This window comes from Crocuta crocuta, unplaced genomic scaffold, assembly GCF_008692635.1.
Source record: "Crocuta crocuta isolate KB4526 unplaced genomic scaffold, BGI_CrCroc_1.0 scaffold127, whole genome shotgun sequence".
NCBI lineage: Eukaryota > Metazoa > Chordata > Mammalia > Carnivora > Hyaenidae > Crocuta > Crocuta crocuta.
This window is the reverse complement of record NW_027532008.1, coordinates 8,242,209-8,261,296: the sequence shown is the minus strand read 5'-3', so window position 1 is coordinate 8,261,296 and position 19,088 is coordinate 8,242,209. Positions and strand designations below refer to the sequence as shown.

Sequence of the window (19,088 nt, the reverse complement as noted above, 5' to 3'; positions counted from 1 at the left end):
GATGCTGGCTCCTGTTTAGAGACACTTGCTCTGTGCCAGGCAGCAGGTTTCTTGAGCATTGCATTGAATCCATATAATTCTGTGAGATCAGTACCTTTGTCTTCCTTCCATGCATGAGGAAATGAACTAATAATCAGTCTACCCTGAAGACGGGGGCAGGCATCCTAAAGAGGTAAAATCTGAAGAAGGAGTAGGAAGTCATCAGAGGGAGAGAAGCAGTAAACCCAGGGAAACCAAGTTCACAGCCAAGATGAGCCGGAGGGGTGGCCTAGACGCTGGGGGTGAAAGCCAAAGATGCACTTCTTGGCTGAGGACCTTCCGGCATGTGTGCTGGGGCTTCCTGCTCAGTCCATCCCATAACTTCCCCTGAGAAGGGGATGTCACCTGCCCCACTTTATAAATCAAGAAACAGACCCAGAGGAGGGACATGCCCAAGATCACTCAGCTGGCTGGTGAGAGCTGGGATTTAAACCCTGGTCTTTCTGCCTCCAAAGTCCATACTTGCTGTTTGCTGCCACTGTCAAAGTCTAGCGAACGGAAGAACTGGGTACAGTTGACCTGGATGTGTGTCTCGTGCAGAGCGTGAATGGGATCTTGACAAAACCTGGTGAGTAATGGGGGGCCAGCCTAAGCCCCCCAGGAGCAGCTCTGGATGTCTCGAGTGCCCAAGTGAGAGAGTTTTCCTTTCTCCTCCAGACAGAGCTCATCAGGAGGCGCCTGCACAAGGACATCCTCCACCATTCTGTCATCATGCTCAACTTCTGCCCTGACCTGCAGTCAGTCCAGCCGAACCTGAGAAAGACCCACGGGGAGTTTATCTTCCTCATTGACCGGAGTGGCAGCATGAGTGGAACCAATATCCACCGAGTCAAGGTACCTGGGAGAGGACCCGTGCCCCGGGATTTAGGGCTTCAGGGTGAGCCCGCGTCCTCAGCCCTCCCTGTTCCAAGCAACCCTCCTTCCGCACCTGAACTACCTCCCTAAATTACTCCAGGACCAAAAGGGACAACTCAGCTTTCTAAAACCAGTTTGAACAGAGACGTCCAAGAGCAACTTGTTCCCCCAAATAAAACCCTGACGTGGTACGAGCAGAGGTAGAGCCTTGTCCATACCAAGGGATAAAGTCATCAATAGCTCTCCTTGGCACTCTGCAAATTGGTGAGGGCCTGCTTGGGCTGAGACACCTCACCAAGTACTGAGTGGAGAGGGGCACAGAGAAGAGAAGGGGGAGCTCACAGATGCATTAGGCTTACTCTGTGCCAGATACGACGCCAGCCACTTAATGCACAGCTTGGTGTTGAATCCAGACAATATTCCTGTGAGGCTGGCCCTGTTGTTCACCACTCTCCAAATGGGAAAGCCAATCCTGAAATTTTCAGTAACCTACCCAAGGTCACAGAGCCAGTGTGGTCTAAGATCAAACTCATGTCTGTCTGTTCCTACCACCTGACATCAGAAATTCATTGCATATGGCCTCAGCCGTTAAGGAGTGTGTGTAATCCACTAGAAAATATTTGGTTTATTCTTTTTTTTTTTTCAAGTGCCTAATATGTGCAAAGCCCTGTGCTTGGCCGTCTGGAAAGACAGCAGGTTGTAAATATAGTTCCTGCCCTCAAGGAGTTCACAGTCAAATGAGGGGGCAGCCCTGCTGACCAGTTATAATTGGGAGCATGGTCTCATTGCAGTGGGAAGTTCTGAAGGAGTGCAGAAGAGTGATAAACTTTCCCCTGCATATCCATAAGTGTTTCATCTCCTTCAGGAGATTATTCGCCTCAGCTATGGCATTATCTAACTCTCCTTTGTATTTTTCATTGTGGAGATGTGTGTCTCCTCTGCTGGAGTTATAAACTCATTAAGGGAAAGGACCAGATCTTCCTCATCTATCTCTCCCCATGGAGCCTCACTCTGTACTTACGCATAAAAAGCCCCCCAGTCGCTGTTTATTGAACTGGGTAAAGGCTCATAGTTCAAGGAAATGAAGGATGCGGGAACAGGAAGAGAGACGGCTCTACTGCACCCTGAAATTTCATCCCTCCTCCTAGTTTGTCTCTGGAGCAAACTCTTGTTTCCAGGGCAACAGGATTGGCAAGGAGGGGAGGGGTTAGGTGGGATCTGTGATGCCAGCTATCTACTCGGGCTTGCCATGACTAGGTTTAGTCTTGAAGTATGACTGACCAGTTATACATGAGACCCAAGCTCCTGTCTGAGGCCTCTAGAGGCTGAAGCACAGGGCTACTTGTCACCTTCTCCCCACCTCTGCCCACCATCAAAGGCAAGAATTAGAACAGGGAGCTGTCCATAGTTCTGCTGAAGCACGCTCCAGGACCGTGTGGCCATGCGTATTTCATTCCACAGCTGTATCACTTTTTTAAGACAGCTCTTCAGTTACTCTAAAGCATCATGGGATCTTATGATATCTCTTAGGGAGCATTTAATCCATTTTCCCTGCCATTTTCTGGGCAAGGAAACGGAGTCCCCAAGAAGCTAGGTGTTTTCCCCACATCACAGGGCTAATGAGGAAGTCAAAGCCTTCCATATCTTGGATCAGTGCTCATTTTCCTTATGCTCCTGGTAGGATATTATAATGCTCTTTTACTGAGAAAGACTTTCTTCTCTGATTATGTCATTTCTGCTGCATGGCTTAGTAGAAAGACATGGGTTTCGGGATCACTTCTGCCACTGACTTGCTACGTGGCTTTGGACAAGTGGATTCTCAACTCAGGGATTCATTTATCCTTTCTGTAAAATGAGAAAGAACGATTAATTCAGGGAGGGCCAACATATGTCACACGTTCCTTTGTTCGCCTCGCCTAAGGCCAGACAGACATCAATAATTGACCGTGGCATTTTTTTTCTCACCCTGAGCCTGGACTCATTCTCTATACCCTTGTCATCTCAGTGGTTCAGGCTGTTACTACCAGTTAAATGGAGCTAGTTCATGAGTGGAAATCTGTTTCTGGAACTAAAGACTTTCCAAACTTTACCCTATAGGATTTTCAGACAATGACTTCCTCTGACTCTCCTGTCAGTCCTTTTCCCCTTTGGAGTCTCCTCTGTTATTTTTTCCAGTTCAGCTCACTGAGCTCAAGGTCATCCCTTCACAAATGGCTTTGCATTGGCACAATCCATCCTGCTACACGTGTCCTTTTTAGAAAAAGGTGCAGAAATTACTCAGGCACACACTCCTTTCCCCACTGACAATGAGACCATGGTGGGGGGGGGGGTGCGCTTGGGTCCTTAATTGTGTGCCACTAGGTGACATTTTAGGAAAAACTAGGCTCAGGAAGGTGGGAGAGAATAGAAATCTGAACAGCCACACCAAGGGGGAAAGTTCAGCCAATTTCATTTCCTGCAGCTGGTCTCATTCTTCAGCTGCCACTTGCTGCCAAAAACATGGCTTTAAAAATTCTAATAGGTGTGAGCAGAGACAATCTGTGTGGATCAGCTGAGTCTCCCGCTAGCAGGAATATACATTAGCGGCTAATGAAAAAAATAAGCAGATATTGACTTCTTTTGTCGAGAAACAAAATGTATTGACACAGGCAGCAAAAGGAGATGGAGAGAACGGAGAAGGTTGATGTTAATGTGTGATGTTTGCAGAGGGGGATGGGAGAGAGGCCACAGGTCTGGAGCCTGCGAGACTGCACTAGTTGCCAAGACCCACTTGCGAATGCTTCCTTCTAGATTCTGGAATATAACAGTTTGTCTCTTTGTGAAATCATGCTGAAATTCCTGGGGTGCCATCGATAAACTACTTAGGGGTGAGGGAGAGCCCCTCATTCCTGAGCTCTGGGCCAAGGCAGAGCCAACACGAATAAGGATCTCAGAGCTATGTTTTAAAAGCTGTCCTGTTCTTAGGTTTTGCAATCCAGTGCAATTTTGTGCTTGCTTCGGCAGCACATGTGCAATCCAATGCAATTTCTTAACCCTCTGAGCCTCAGTTTTCTTTTTAATGTTATTCTTTTTGATAAAAAGAGGAAGGGGTGGAGATAGGGGCAGAGAGAGTGGGAGACACAGAATCTGAAGCAGGCTCCAGGCTCCGAGCTGTCAGCAGAGAGCATGACACGGGTCTCAAACTCACAAACCATGAGATCATGACCTGAGCCGAAGTTGGCCGCTTAACCGACTGAGCCACCCAGGTGCCCCTGGGCCTCAGTCTTCTTATCTGTAAAACAGAGGCATTGCTATGAATATGTTTCTCATTGGGTTGGTAATAATAACCGTTTACTGAATGTTTACTAAGTGCCAGGCTGAGGCTCATTGGAGTGGCATAACTAACCCGAGGCCAAGTTAGTAATGGCAAAAGTGAGATTAAAACCCACATATGTCTTCAAAATATCTCTTCTTAACCACTGTGCTGTAATGCATGTTAGAGAAATTAAATGAGATAATTAACAGAAAGTGCTTAGCAGAGGATTTGACACCTAGTAATTGCTTGATATTTATCACTGCACTGTGCTATCATCATCATCATCATCATCATCATCATCATCATCATCATCCCCCGCCATCTCTCCACCTTTCTTTTTTGTCATTATTTATTTCAATATACCTTCATCAAGATCTCCTGGTGTTACATCGTTAAGCAGGTTAGAACTCTTTAATGTTGACAGACTTCAGAGGCAAGGTGACACACGTTTGAGTTTTTGGCTTTACTATTGTCAGAATGCTCACCAATGACTTGTTCTACCTCTCTGTGCCTCTATTTTCTCTTGTATAAAAGGGGAATCATGGTGTGCCTGTCTAAAGGGTTATTGTGAAGATTACGTGCATAATGCATGTAAAGTATCTCCTGGGCATGTAACAAATATGAGCTGAAGAGACTGTCCCTAAGAGACTTGTCCCTAGTTAACAATGAGGAGGGGCGTCCATCCAAAGCAGAAGGCCCTGGATGAAAGCCAGAAGCCTGTTCCATGAATAGTGTGCCCTGGACCCTGCCACATGCCTCCCTGAGACATGGATTTTGTTTTTGCCGAAGGGAGTGGATATTCTCTGCTCTCCCCAACAATCAGGATCAGCAGGAGGTGAAAGGGAACTAGCAAATATAGTACACGGGCTTTGAGAAGTCAGACTTGCTACACGGGTGAGAAGTTTTATGGTGATGGCTTTGATCCAGCCTCTGGTCTCACTGTCAGCAAATTTCTTGATCTGAGGGAGAAGCCAATGTTGGGTGCGGGCAGGGAATGAAAGGCCAGCCTGGAGGCTGCTTCTGTGCTGGGTTGAGAGCGCTGGTGTGTGGTGGCAGAGGTCATAGTTCCTTCCTGAATTCTGAATACCCCTTTCTTACCTCCCAGGATGCCATGCTGGTGGCTCTTAAGAGCCTCATGCCAGCCTGCCTCTTCAATGTCATTGGGTTTGGATCCACATTTAAGACACTCTTCCCTTCCAGCCAGACCTACAATGAGGTAAGGAGGGGGCAGGGCTGGGTCCAAGAGTGGGTGGGTGGTGAGGAACAGAGGAAAAGAAGAAAAAGAAGGAGCAGGGGACCCTGAGGCCAGCCTCAGAAGCCATCCCCCACATGGAAACTCAATGATGCCTAGAAGCAGAAAATTTGCGAGGCTATCTCTGGCTAGGTCATTTTCTGATAGCTCATCTTCTGATACTTTTTTTTTAGTGTATTTATTTTGAGAGAGAGAGAAGAGAGAGAAAGAGCATGCACACACATGCATGAGCGGGGGAGGGGCAGAGAGAGAGAGACAGAGAGACAGAGAATCCCAAGCAAGCTCCATGCTGGGCTCAATCTCACAACCATGAAATCATGACCTGAGCCGAAATCAAGAGTTAGACGCTCAACTGACAGAGCCACCAAGGTTCCTGGTCTCCTCTTTAAAATAAGGAATATTTTAGGCTAAGTATAAATGTGTACAAAGAGGAGGTGCAAGGAAGGGCTGGAGAGAGGATATATTCTAGGCCTGCCACTCACTGAAGCCTGTTTCAAGAGAACGATGGGCTCATGCAAGGCTGAGCTAAAGGAGGGAATGGTAAGGGGATTGTGAAGTGAATAGGTGGGGGGCGGGGGGGCTCAAACTACCATTTAGAACAAGAGGGCTGGGGCCCCAACAGCATGTTCAGAACTGGAGCAAATCTTATCCAGGTCTAGGAACAGGAAGAAAGAAAGTACAGGAGGAAGGGAAGAGAGGAAGGAAGAACATTTTTCAGTGAAAAATAACTTTATGGGTTTTTAAAATACAAAAATAATCCCACAATTTTTTTCTTTTCTTTAAAAACATTTTTTTAATGTTTATTTATTTTTGACACAGAGACAGTGTGTGAGCAGGGGAGGGAAAGAGAGAGAGGGAGACACAGAATCTGAAGCAGGCTCCAGGCTCTGAGCTGTCAGCCACAGAGCCCGATGCGGGGCTCGAACTCACGAGCTATGAGATCATGACCTGAGCCGAAGTCAGGCGCTTAACCGACTGAGCCTCCCAGATGCCCCAATCCCACAATTTTTAAATCTGGCTAATCAATAAGAAAAAATTTTAAATCTCCCATGATCACCTCACACACACACACACACACACACACACACAGAAGACAAAGAAAAGCCACTGTTATAGGCTTAATATAAATCCCTCCAGACCTTGTTCTATGTTTACACACATTTTTTATAGATAGGGTGAGACCTGTCATACCACAACAGCCTATCATAAGCACATTTCCATGCCAGTAAGTATTAATCTGCAGCATAATTTTAATGGCTGCCTAGTATTTCACTACATGGGTAAATCAGGACTTACTTAAGTAGATCCCTACAACTGGGCATTTAAATTGCTCCCATTTTTTTTTTCAATTTAGCATCTTTGTAGCAAGGACTCTGAGCCCATCCTTAATGATTCTCTTGGGATAAATCCTTAGTCTTGTTGGTTCAAAAAGGTACATATATGTTTCAAGACTTTTGCTACATGCCGTTACCCCAAGCATGGGCGTTGAAAGAGCATCTTCGTGAATTGGGAGCAGGACAGCTGATGGCCAGTGAGAATCTGTTCTTGCTGCAGTGACATCCATCTGGTGCCAGGAGTCTTTGGACAGTTGGGTTTCACAGCATTGATCCAGGGGGAAGGGAATTTGAAGCCCACGTCAGGGAACTTTGATTTCCTCCAAGTACCATAGGGATTTAGCATCACAGTCTTGAGATGTCTAGTGTAATGTTCTTAGCAGACACCTCCTGACTTGCTCATCAGTAAAGGATGAGCTTCATTTGTGCTGAGCCGTTGGGGTTTGATGTGCTACCTTTTCAGGGGTGTTTATATTTTTAATGAGGAACAAAGAAAGGACATTGATAAGTTAGCACACTATCAACAGCATTTAGGGCACCGGTAGGGAGTGTTATTGGGCAGATCACCCCAAATGAGTGACTATCTATGCTTCCTGCGCATGGGACAGGGTTGAAACTGGAATCTTGAGGGGCGCCTGGGGGGCTCTGTCGGTTAAACACCCAACTTTGGCTCAGGTCATGATCTCACAGTTCATGAGTTTAAGCCCCACATCAGGCTCTGTGCTGATAGCTCAGAGCCCAGACCATGCTTCAGATTCTGTGTCTCCCTCTCTCTCTAAGCCTCCCTGTCCATACTCTGTCTCTCTCTCTCTCTCTCTCTCAAAAATAAATAAACATTAAAAATTTTTAAAAAGAAATTGGAAACATGAGTCAATCCAGAGAGATTGACCCAGCTAAGATCTAGGGAAACAAAGGACTATCCTCCGGGGTGTTGGAGTCTCGGAGCCATATGGTGATCCTGGGGACCACCTTCCCTGCCCGTGACTTCCCTGCAGGAGAGCGTGGCCATGGCCTGTGAGAACATCCAGAGAATGCGGGCCGACATGGGCGGCACCAACATCCTCTCCCCGCTCAAGTGGATCATCCGGCAGCCAGTGCACCGAGGCCACCCACGGCTTCTCTTCCTGATCACAGACGGTGCCGTCAACAACACCGGGAAGGTGCTAGAACTGGTGCGAAACCATGCCTTCTCCACCAGGTGGGCACAGGCAGAAGGTCTAGGGCTTGGTTATCCTGGGCTGCCCTGGGCTGGGGGTGCCTGAATGGGACATCATAAAGAATGCCGGAAGGAGAGGAGAGAACTCCCAATTCCTACAGTGCTTTGCATCCAGGGTGATGAGGCTGATTTCAAAGTCTGCCTTTTTGCCTCGAGAGTTCAGATGGAATGAGATGCCCACACCTTTGCTTCCTAAGGGCGGCCTCAGCAGAAGACTCTGTCCCGGGGTGGGAGTTTATGGGCTGCTGTGAATGCAAGTGCCCGCAGCTGGCCCCCTTCCTTCTGCTTCGTCCTCTGCCTGATGTTAGGATCAGCTCTGAGATAGCTCTTCTGGCTCGTGCTCTGTCCCTTTCCCCTCCAAAAGGACAGAGATGGCACAGAGGATGGGACGTAGCAGCCTCTCTCCTCCCCTTCTCCCAGGTGCTATAGCTTTGGAATTGGACCCAACGTGTGCCACAGACTGGTGAAAGGGTTGGCAAAGGTATCCAAGGGCAGTGCTGAGTTTCTGGTGGAGGGGGAACGGCTGCAACCCAAGGTAGGTGACAGGGGCTCAGTCTCTTCTGGTGCTGGTACCTCAGAGGCCCAGCTCGGTCATACAGCAACTCAGGGGTGGAGCTGGGACTTCATTTCATCCGGGTCTGAGCCCCCCGCTGGGCCACGCTACACCCCAGTGAGAATCAGAGAGGTGGAGGCCACAGAGCAGGCGACTCCTGGAGCTGGTACTGGACACTCGATCCGTTGGTCTCCAGCCACTCGATCCACATGCTCCATCCACTGGTTGGGCAGGAGTGGGGCTTCAGAAAGAGTTACTGCCTCTGTGGATACGAATTGTGTTTGGGGTCATTTGTGGCCACATTCCTGATGATGACAGATGGTGGCTCAGAACAAATGTAAAGGACCCAGAAATCAAGGAGATTATAGTCTTCTCTCCATTTTCTGCACAGTTGGCACAAATAACCCAGCCCTTTGAAAATGCCTATGTCAGCCCAGGTCCTCCAGGAACCAGCTGGAGTTAAGGGTGCAAGAGGTTCATTGGGGGATAACGTCTGGGAAAGAGGGAAGAGGAAGAAGCAGGAAGGAGAACTCTTCAGCCCAGGATGCATATTCATACCTGTGAAAGGGAGGAAGGGAAGCAGGATTGAGCAGGGAGAGCCTGAAGACAGGTCTGGCAAGGTCTCAGCCAACCCGATAGGAAGATCTGGAGCAAAGATCGCCTAGCAGGTAATCAGATTGGGCCAAAACGCCAGGCATTAGCATCTCTGCCCTGCTCAGCCATTGCCTTGGGGCTTCCAGGGAGAGGTGTGGCCTTGGCTCAGAAGCTGGAGCCTTATTACATCCGGAGACTATCACCTAACTGCATTCCTTGCTTCAAGAGGACACAGTCTGCCTCCGAGGGAGATCCGGGAGTGCACTTTTATGGCTGCCACAATCCCCAAATCATTTTTCTCCAGCTTTGCAGTACCTTTGAAGAAATTGGCCTTGCTGATGCTAAACCCCAGCTGTCATTTTTTTTTAAAAAGTTTGTTAACATCTATTTGGTTTTTGAGAGACAGAGCCTGAGCGGGGGAGGGGCAGAGAGAGGGGGAGACACAGATTCCAAAGCAGGCTCCAGGCTCTGAAATGTCAGTACAGGGCCTAATGCAGGGATCAAACTCACGAACAGTGAGATCATGACTTGAGCTGAAGTCGGACGCCCAACCGACTGAACGGCCTTACAGCTGTCATTTATTGAACTTTTATCAGGCGGCAGCTCTTTCAAATCCAGCATCTCAGCTAATCCTCCCAACGATGTTGAGAGCTGAAAATTACTAACTCACTTTATTGGAAGGGGAGACTGAGGCCCAAGGAGGCAAATTAACTTGCTCAAGATCACTCTCCAGTCCACACATTGGCACAAGCTTTCTGTGGGCCCAGGGCTAGTCACAGCCTTACTTTGGGTCTTGGGTTTTCTCATCATAAAATGTGAGGCTTGGAGAAGCATTCTAGTAGGTCTAGGAATCTCAGAGGCATGTCCACTGCTGGGCAAGTCACCTTGAGGCCTATTGTGTCTTGTTCTCTGCTCACACCCCCTCATGCTCACGCCCACATGATCTTTGTGCTCCTCATCTGTGAATGCTCAGACATGCCTCCAACCTGTGTTCTGACCCTGCCCAACAGATGATCAAATCCCTGAAGAAGGCCATGGCCCCAGTCCTGAGTGATGTGACTGTGGAGTGGGTCTTCCCTGAGACCACAGAGGTCCTAATCTCACCTGTCAGCACCAGCTCCCTCTTCCCTGGAGAACGGCTGGTGGGCTACGGCATTGTGTGCGATGCCTCCTTATACATCTCCCATCCCAGATCCGTAAGTATCTTAGACATTCCAGAGCCTTGCCCACGAAGCCACCCTTAGATGGAAAGACTACTGGGAATGAATTGGATCTGGGGTTTACAGTTGTGGGGCATGGTTGCCAGCCCATAGGCATGTGGTCATGGTGACATTGCTTGGGTAAATGCTGTCATCGCAATGCGTGGTTCTTTTTTTAAAATTTTTTTATTGTTTATTAATTTTTGAGAGACAGAGACAGAGCGTGAGGGGGGGAGGGGCAGAGAGAGAGAGAGACAGAATCTGAAGCAGGCTCCACACTCTGAGCTGTCAGCACAGAGCCCAACACAGGGCTCAAACTCACAGAGTATGAGATCATGACCTAAGCCGAAGTTAGACACTCAACCAACTGAGCCACCCAGGCACCCCAATGCGTGGTTCTTAAGATCCCCTGCAGCAGAAACCTTGGGGTAAAACGCTTAAAATGCAGACCCCAGCCTCCAACCTGGGCCTACTGAATCAAAGTCTTTGAGGGTAAGGCCCAGGAACCTATATTTTATATAATCTCCCCAAAGTGATTTTGATAAACAATTCAGTTCGTAATAACTGCATTCGGGTTTCTTTCCCCAAACGCTCTATTTCAGGCCATGTTTCCTCAGATGAGTTTGTGTTTTATCTACATGGATGTGGTGACAGACATGAGATAAAATGAGGAATGTCCATACGGAAGGTGGAGTTCATGCTAAAATGTGGGAGATTGCCTGAGAAGCAATTTCCCCATCCCTCTTTCCTCTTTAGTGAATCTCTCCTCTCCTGCTTGAAGGGTTTGTCCCCTTCTTTTGTTTTTAAGCAGGAGTCACAAACTCATTGCCTAGAGGGACTGTGCAGGTATAAAATGAATGAAACTGACTTATAAAAATAAAAGGGGAACATGTCATGAAGGATAGCAGCAATCACCCAGTCCCTAGAAAGGCCGTAAGGAGTGATGAGGAATATGGCAAACTGGACAGGAGGCACCCATCTGAATTGGGTGGTCCCCACCCAGCTCTAAAACTATTCCCATGAAGGAAGGTGGGATCTGTGTTCAATGTGTTTTCAATCTTACAAGAGAAGTTAGAATTTTATGTGAAATTTCCAGATTTTAGAATGTTCTAGAGTCTCCTAAGAATCATGGTCAGGGTAATGGATAACGGGTTGTGGAGAGTAGGGCATTCAAATGCAGGGAGAAGTTGGTCAGTCTTTGAACAGGCTAGACCTCAGAGGTCTGGGAGACAGCAGGTCACCAGTAAGCCCTACCAATCATCAGATCCCTTCTTTCCTTACTCATGAGAATGGCAGTTTTCTCCCGCTTACTGGGGCTATTGGGTAAGGGTACCCTTGTATATTGTGGTGGAAACATGACTTGCCCCCCTGGAAAGCAATCTAGAAATAACTAATGAAATGAGGAATACATAGCTTTTCAGCCCAGAAATTCCTCCCAAGAATCAAACACATAGAAATAAAAGTGATATAATGGGTTCATGACCAGGGATTCACTGTAGCAAATTTTTATGGCAGCAAAAATAAATGGCCACAAAGTAAATGCTTAAAAATAATTTTACTATTTTATTCAGTCAATTGTTAAAAAGAATAGTTGACATCCAGGATTTCCAAAATGTTTTAAGCGCAAAATTCAAGATACTGATAAACGTAATACAGCTCAGATTTTGTAATATAAAAGTGATCCCCCAAAGCTCTTATGTTTTGTGTATATGTTTCTATCATGGGGAACGGAATGGGAGAAACAGACGGTTCAACTTTGCTAATTTTGCTGATCGATTTGGAGCCAGCAGTGGCATTTAGGATTTTTTTTTTTAATGTTTAAATAAAGAAGGTAATTAAAAATATAAACAATATAAATGTTATGGAAAGTCAATTCCACCCAGCAGCTCTTAAACAGAAGTCTGCCTAAATAAATCAAGCCGGCAAAAAGCTGCCCTGTTACCCCAGGCCTTCAAAGATGGAAGGTGCATCGCCTCCTGTCACACGGCTTGCTGCACAGCACGTGTTCTTTCCGACATCTAGCCTCACTCTCAGCGCTCTTCTCTGTCCCTCCCTCCAGGACAAGAGGAAACGCTACAGCCTGTTGCACTCCCAGGAGTCCAGCAGCTCCGTCTTCTACCACTCACAGGATGAGGGGCCCAGCCCGGACAGCAGAGACTATGCCAGGGGCGCAGGCGCACCCTTCAGCCCGAGGCAGCCCAAAGACGCCCAGCCACCCACTGGAGACTCTACCGCCAGCCCTGGTTAGCCTGACGCTCCTTGTGCTCCCCTCTCTCTTCCAGGGAGGCCACGGTGGCCACATTTTACTGAGCATCTACTATGTGCTAAGCGTCTGATACAAACAGTCTCACTGCAGTTGTGCCAATGAGTACCTGTGCCGATGAGCCCTACTCTCCCTATCCGCAGGTGATGAAACGGAGCCTTGGAGACTTTAAGCAGTTCAGCTACGCTCATGAAACTTGGAAGAGGGAGGGTACAGACAGCTAAGAGCTGTCTGCATCCAAAGTTTCTTTATGGTGTTAATTTCCTGTGATAGGGTATTTATTTATTTATTTTTGAGAGAGAGGGAGGGCACAAGTGATCAAGGGTGGAGAGAGAGAGAATCCCACGAGGGGCAGAGAGAGAGAAGGGATCACTTACTAAGGCTGGGTATCAAATACAGATCTGGGGAACAAAGGTAACCCACACGTGCACTCCTGTACTTCAGAAGCTCTCCACCTAGTGAAAGAGACATGATCAGCCCTAACTTAGATAGAAGCAGAGTGATAGGGACCACAGGAAAGTTTAACAAGCTGTGAGGGTCCCAAGGAAAGACACATTGGTAGAAGATATCAACAAAGACGTAATGAGAGCACTGATTTTTAGAAATGGGAAGAGAGGGGCGCCTGGGTGGCCCAGTTGGTTAAACCTCTGACTTTGGCTCAGATGAAGATCTCACGGTTCATGAGTTCAAGCCCTGCGTCGGGCTCTGTGCTGACAGCTCAGAGCCTGGAGCCTGCTTCAGAGTCTGTGTCTCCCTCTCTCTCTGACCCTCCCCTGTTCATGCTGTCTCTCTCTCTCAAAAAATAAATAAACATTAAAAACATTAAAAAGGAAGAAGAAGAAGAAGAAGAGGGAAGAGAGAGGAGATTCTGGGCAGCAGAAACTGACCCAAGGTGTGGACGTGTGATACCTAGAAAACACAGACACAATTGGTTACTCATCTGGTATATTTGAACCACACAGTACATTGAAAAAGGAGCAGTAAGGACAGTAGCTGGGTAGATGGATTAGGACCAGATTGGCAAGGCCTTGAATGCCAGGTGAGCTGAGACACACCTGTAAATTTTTCACCAGGCAAGCAGTGGAAAAGGCAAGACGTTTCCAAGCAGGAAAGGAGTATGCAAGCCCCTCTCTCTTCTCCCACTGTTCTCCACACTGATGGCTCCCCTGTCACCACCCTACCCAGGTCTGGACTTCTCCCAGAGACGGCGGGCGTATAGCACCAACCAGATCACCAACCACAAGCCCTCCCCGAGGGCCGCCACAGCCAGCGACCCCTCAGTGCCTGCCAGGAGATACCCACTGCGGAAAGCCAAACTTCAGGACCTCCCCAACCAGAGCAGCACAGAGGCCTCGTGGTGGCAGATTGATTTGCAGGTACCAAGCAGGGCAGGTTGGAGCTGGGAGGGCCATAGATGGGGAGAGAGCTTTGTCTCCTGCTGTGGCCACAAGGAGGGGGCCTGTCCACAACTTCTCCTGCCAAACGGGTCACTTCCTCTTCACTTTTCTGCATTTTCATCTGCCTGGCCTCCTTTCTAATGATGGTACCCGCTGGCCAGTGACATCACCTGTTCCGTGTACACACACTTCCCAGCCAACAGGGAGTATCCCCATCTACACTCGTGTGATTTTATAGCCCTCCTGGGAGAGGAGCTGGAGGCGGGGGAGCTGACCACCCCCACTCTGTATAGATGTGGAAATTGAGGGCCAGAAAGGTAAAGTGACTTATCCAGGGTCACATAGCCAGTCGGGGGACTGCGACCCAGGGCCCTCTGCTTGCAAAGCCCTTGCTCCCTCCTCTATCGCCCTGCACCTTCTGCAAATCCCAAGCGTTGCACATTCCCCCTTGGCAGAGATCATTGCAGAGTTAGAGCCCGGGCAGGACCAGCCGCCCACCGTTCAGCTGGACCAGGGTTTCTCTGCCTCAGCACTGCTGATATGACAATTCTGTGTCACAGGGGCTGTCCGTGTGTTGTAGAATGTTTGGCAGCAGCCCTGGCCTCTACCAACTCAATAGCACCCCCAATCACCATAACCAAAACCATCTGTAGTCACTGCCAAATCCCCTGGGAGCAGAGGGTGAAATCACTAGATAGAGAAACACTGTCCTAAACCAGATTGGGGTTTGTCTGCATGCCTTCTCCCGTTTTCTTAAGAATGGGCTTCACGTAGCTTTGCCATCATTAGGTCCTTTTCCATAAAAGCAGCCGTTCGCTCTCCCATGGTCAGCCACTGCCCCCATCGCTCCCCGTGTCTCCATAAGCTCCTACACTCCCCAGGGGCAGGGACTCTACCACCATGTCCCTGAAGGCCCCTGTCTGTGCCTAGCCAGGTGGAAGACACTAACCTTGGACTCAGGCAGAATCTGCTCCTTAAGCATGTTGCTTACCCTCTCTGAGCCCCAATTTCCCCTTCTGTGAAATGGGGAGAATAGCTTGTGCAGACGATCAAGATAATAACAGCCATCAACAGATATTTTTGAGAACCAAGTGGAAGGCTCTTGCAGGCAATGGCTGATAAGAGATGAGGTGCCTGGTGCAGCAGCTGGTATACAGTAGGTGTCTCTTAGATGCAACCCTACTTGGCGAGAGCTCTGGGAGGCTTAGCATCTGCTCTCTCCTGCTTGTTTCCGGCCCATCTTTGCTCATCTCTCCCTGATCCCCTGCTTGGCTTCTTCTCCAATCCAACTCTCGTCAACACACTTGTACAAATGCACACACATGCATATGCAAGCACAAGCACGTACACACTCCCTGCAGCCTCTGGAGGGGTGAAGGACTGAATCTTAGATTAATCTGTTGCCATAGAAGCCGTAGCAGCATCTGTCTCTTGGTGGAGTGGTGATGGTGGGGCAGGGGTGAGGGGAATCTCAGTCTATCATGGGAGAAGGGGACTGAGGATCCCTTGGGACCCAGCAGCCCTGGCTGGGCACCAGCTCCTACCGGGGCCATCCTAACAATGACTGACAGTCCTTTTCTTCTCCCAAACCTTGTATGGTCCCCAAGACCTCAGGCCCAGAGGAGACAGGAAGGAGGACCTCAGCCCCTGCCCTAAGGAGCCCCCATCTAATAGGGAGGCACAGTCCTCTTCTCAGTAGATACTTGACAGAGATAAGGAAGACTCCATGGTTAACTGTTGGCCTTAAAACCTGAGAGACGCTTTTTCTGTTTCACCTTGTATGTGTCTTTGACCCCTCCCCGTCCGCTCCCCCTACTGAGCATACCAAGTTTCCCAGAGGCACAAAATTCCTTTTTAATTAATTTAACATTCTTTAATTACAGAAGTGATACATACTCAGAGTTTGCAGCAAAAACCCTCAAACAGTTCATTCCGGTATAAAGTGTTTCCTTCCAGAAATACTACAAACACACACACACACACACACACACACACACACACAACACATATATGTTATCGATAATCACATCACAAAGCTCCAATTATATCCAATTATTATTGGATATCTCCAAAATCCAAAAGTAAATCTCCAATTTACTTTGTTAATGTCTTTTTTTTAAGTTTATTTATTTATTTTGAGACAGAGAAAGAGAAAACGAGCAAAGGATGGGCACAGAGAGAGGGAGATGGAGGATCTGAAGTGGACTCTGCGCTGACAGCAGAGACCCTGACATGGTGCTTAAGCTTACGGGCCATGAGATCATGACCCATGCCAAAGCTGGACACTTAACCGACTGAGCCACCCAGGCGCCCCTGTTAATGTCTTTTTAATTCACTTTTTTGTTTACAGTACAATTCCTCTTCTTGGTGAATCGTTCTGTGAGTTTTGACAAACGCATAGTCCTGTAACTATCTCCACAATCAAAATACTGAACAGTTGCAAGTTACTTTTTTAAAACATGTTTGATCTTGGACAGCTTTCCACATTGGTAGGAAGAAATCTGCCACTTTGATTTCAGGGTTGTGTAGCAGTCCATTGTATTGATCTACCATAATAATTTATTTGTCAACCCCTATTGATGCGCATTTTTTATAGTCTCCAGATTTTCACTTTCACAAATACTACTGCAGCCAACCTACATACAGTGCGTGCACATAGATATTTGCATCCTTGTGTATTTCCACAGAATTAAATTTCTGAAAATGGAACTATTGGGTCAAAGGAGCCTGGGCACATTTCATGTTGATAGCACACTGTTTAAGGCTCCTCCCACAGGTGTGCACCAGTTTACACCCACATCCATAGTCCAAGAGAGATACCCTGTCTCCTCAATTAGCCACAGTGTGTGTCATGAAATGTTTAAGTATTTGCCAATCTGGAAAATGGGGGAGGTGGCGGTGGGGAATCATGCCTTATTTTAATTTAGAGCAATGCTCATGAGGCAGAGCATTTTTTTCATGGATTTATTGGATACATTTTCTGTGAATTGGCTGTAGAGGCTCTGAACCCACATTCTACCTCTGCCTCCCCCCTGCGCCAGTGATTTATAAGCACTTTTTTTTTGAAAATGATCTTTGTCATGAATGTTGCAAATATATCTCCCAGTTTATCCCTTGCCTTTTGGTGTTTGTTTTTTTTTTTTGTACCAGCGCAAGAATAGATAGATTAAATGCACAAAACAGAAAAGAAAGTCCAGAAATAAAACCAAATGTACATGCGAGCTTTGACAGGAGAGAGGCAAGGCATTGATAAACCTTAGAAATTCAATGAATGGACCATATTCAGGAAATGGTGTTGAGAGCTGTACTACTCAGAAAATCAAGGAAAAGACTGGCTTCTATTTCTTTACACCAAAATAAATTTCATGTGAATCAAAGATTTAAGCAAACAAAAATAAATCATAAAAATTCTAGAAGAGTTTTTTTTAAGTGGGAAAGACCTTTTAAGCATGACATATGAGAAGACATAAGGAAAAAGCTGATAATTTTAGCCTCCTCCCAACACAACAAAGTTTTAAACTTTACGGCAAAAAAAAAAAAAGTGGGTTTAGAATATTATGCATGGTATGTGATTTTCCATGGTTTTCCAAGCTTTGGACTTTTCCATGCTTTGAGATTATTTGTGTTGATGGTTCCTCATGGGCAGTGGTGAGTAGGTTATGTGTCCTTGGGCCCCGCAGAAGGAGCTGGAGTGTCCAGGGAAAGAGCTGTGGCTAGGGTTGGGGGGAAAGGGCAGCCACCAGGAGCTGAGCCTCCTTCCTTCCTTCTTGCACTCCTAGCCTTTGCTCAACAGCGGTCCGGACCTGAGCCAGGGCCCCAAACTCAGCGGCCCAGGTGCCCGCAGGCCATCTCTGCTGCCCCAAGGCTGCCAGCCCAGCCTGCCTTCTGGCCAGGAGACTCAAACCTGGAGCCCCATGAAAGAGCTGGATCTTGGGTCTAACCTGAAGCCTGCCTCAGACAGCCGTAGTCCTGGGGACCTGGGTAAGTGCCCACAGGGTCCAGGACCTGACTGGGGACAGGGAGGAATTCTTCAGCTTCAGATGATAGGACTTTAAGAAAAAAATTTTTTATAGTTTATTTATTTTTGAAACAGAACATGAGTGGGGGAGGGGCAGAGAGAGAGGGAGACACAGAATCTGAAACAGTCTCCAGGCTCTGAGTCAGCTCAGAGCCTGACACAAGGCTCGAAACCACGAACCGTGACATCATGACCTGAGCTGAAGTCAGACGCCCAACCGACTGAGCCACCTAGGCGCCACACTGGACTGAGGGCAAATGTCTTTGTCCATGCCCTTGGGGGAGAAAGACCGGTTATGCCCATCCTTGCCAGAGAACCTCATTGTTTCCCAATCAACCTGGCCCTTGGGCTGGCTGCAAGGATCCCAGATGTGCCTGAGGCTGCATTCTCTTCTGCATATCTGGCCATCTCAAGCACCGGATTCCTGGGAGGTGGGGCTGCCCCATTTGGGGGAGAAGCCCATACCTTCCAGCTGTCCTAGGGAAGGAATCCTGTGTTCCTTGAGGTGGAGGGTCGGGGGAAGACTGTACTTGCTTAAGGATGTCTGTGCCCTGGGGAGGACTGATGTCCCTGGGGGCTGATCCCTCTGTGCCCCAGCTCAGAGCACGGCCTGCTTGTGCCTCCACTCGCAGAGCCGTCCCATCACCCTTCCACCTTCGAGACCGAGACGTCCTCGGACTGGGAACCCCTGGCCGAGTCCGAGGAGCGGGTCAGTCCCGGCAGGCCCCCTACCCCAGGCCCGGTGCTGGGCAAGGCCGTGGTCAAGGGCCTGCGCGACAGCCAACGTTTGCAGTGGGAAGTGAGTTTTGAGCTGGGGCCCCCCGGCCCGGAGAGGGGAGAGGCACAGGACGCCGACCTGTGGAACGAGACCTTCCACCACCTGGCGGCCCGCGCCATCATCCGCGACTTCGAGCAGCTGGCGGAGCGCGAGAACGAGATCGAGCAAGGTGAGCTCCGCGGCCAGCGCGCTCCTATCAGCCTCCCGGAGCCTCTCCTCGCAGCCCCGCCCAATGCCCACCTCACACTTCCCACCATGATCCGCCCCGTCCCCAGGCCGGGCCCCGCCGCCCCTC

The 19,088-nt window shown here is 48.4% G+C and overlaps 1 protein-coding gene across 1 annotated transcript in view; it reads left to right on the top strand.

The window, feature by feature from the left end:
* The window catches only part of VWA5B1 (von Willebrand factor A domain containing 5B1), a 50,322-nt gene that overhangs the window by 19,192 nt on the left and 12,042 nt on the right, over positions 1-19,088 (top strand). Inside the window, exons 8-16 of the mRNA XM_077775540.1 lie at positions 697-873; positions 5,295-5,405; positions 7,771-7,973; positions 8,412-8,526; positions 10,149-10,334; positions 12,397-12,580; positions 13,786-13,976; positions 17,777-17,978; positions 18,648-18,962. Of these exons, the coding sequence (XP_077631666.1) occupies positions 697-873; positions 5,295-5,405; positions 7,771-7,973; positions 8,412-8,526; positions 10,149-10,334; positions 12,397-12,580; positions 13,786-13,976; positions 17,777-17,978; positions 18,648-18,962 (1,684 nt within the window). The remainder of the gene's footprint in view (positions 1-696; positions 874-5,294; positions 5,406-7,770; positions 7,974-8,411; positions 8,527-10,148; positions 10,335-12,396; positions 12,581-13,785; positions 13,977-17,776; positions 17,979-18,647; positions 18,963-19,088) is intronic.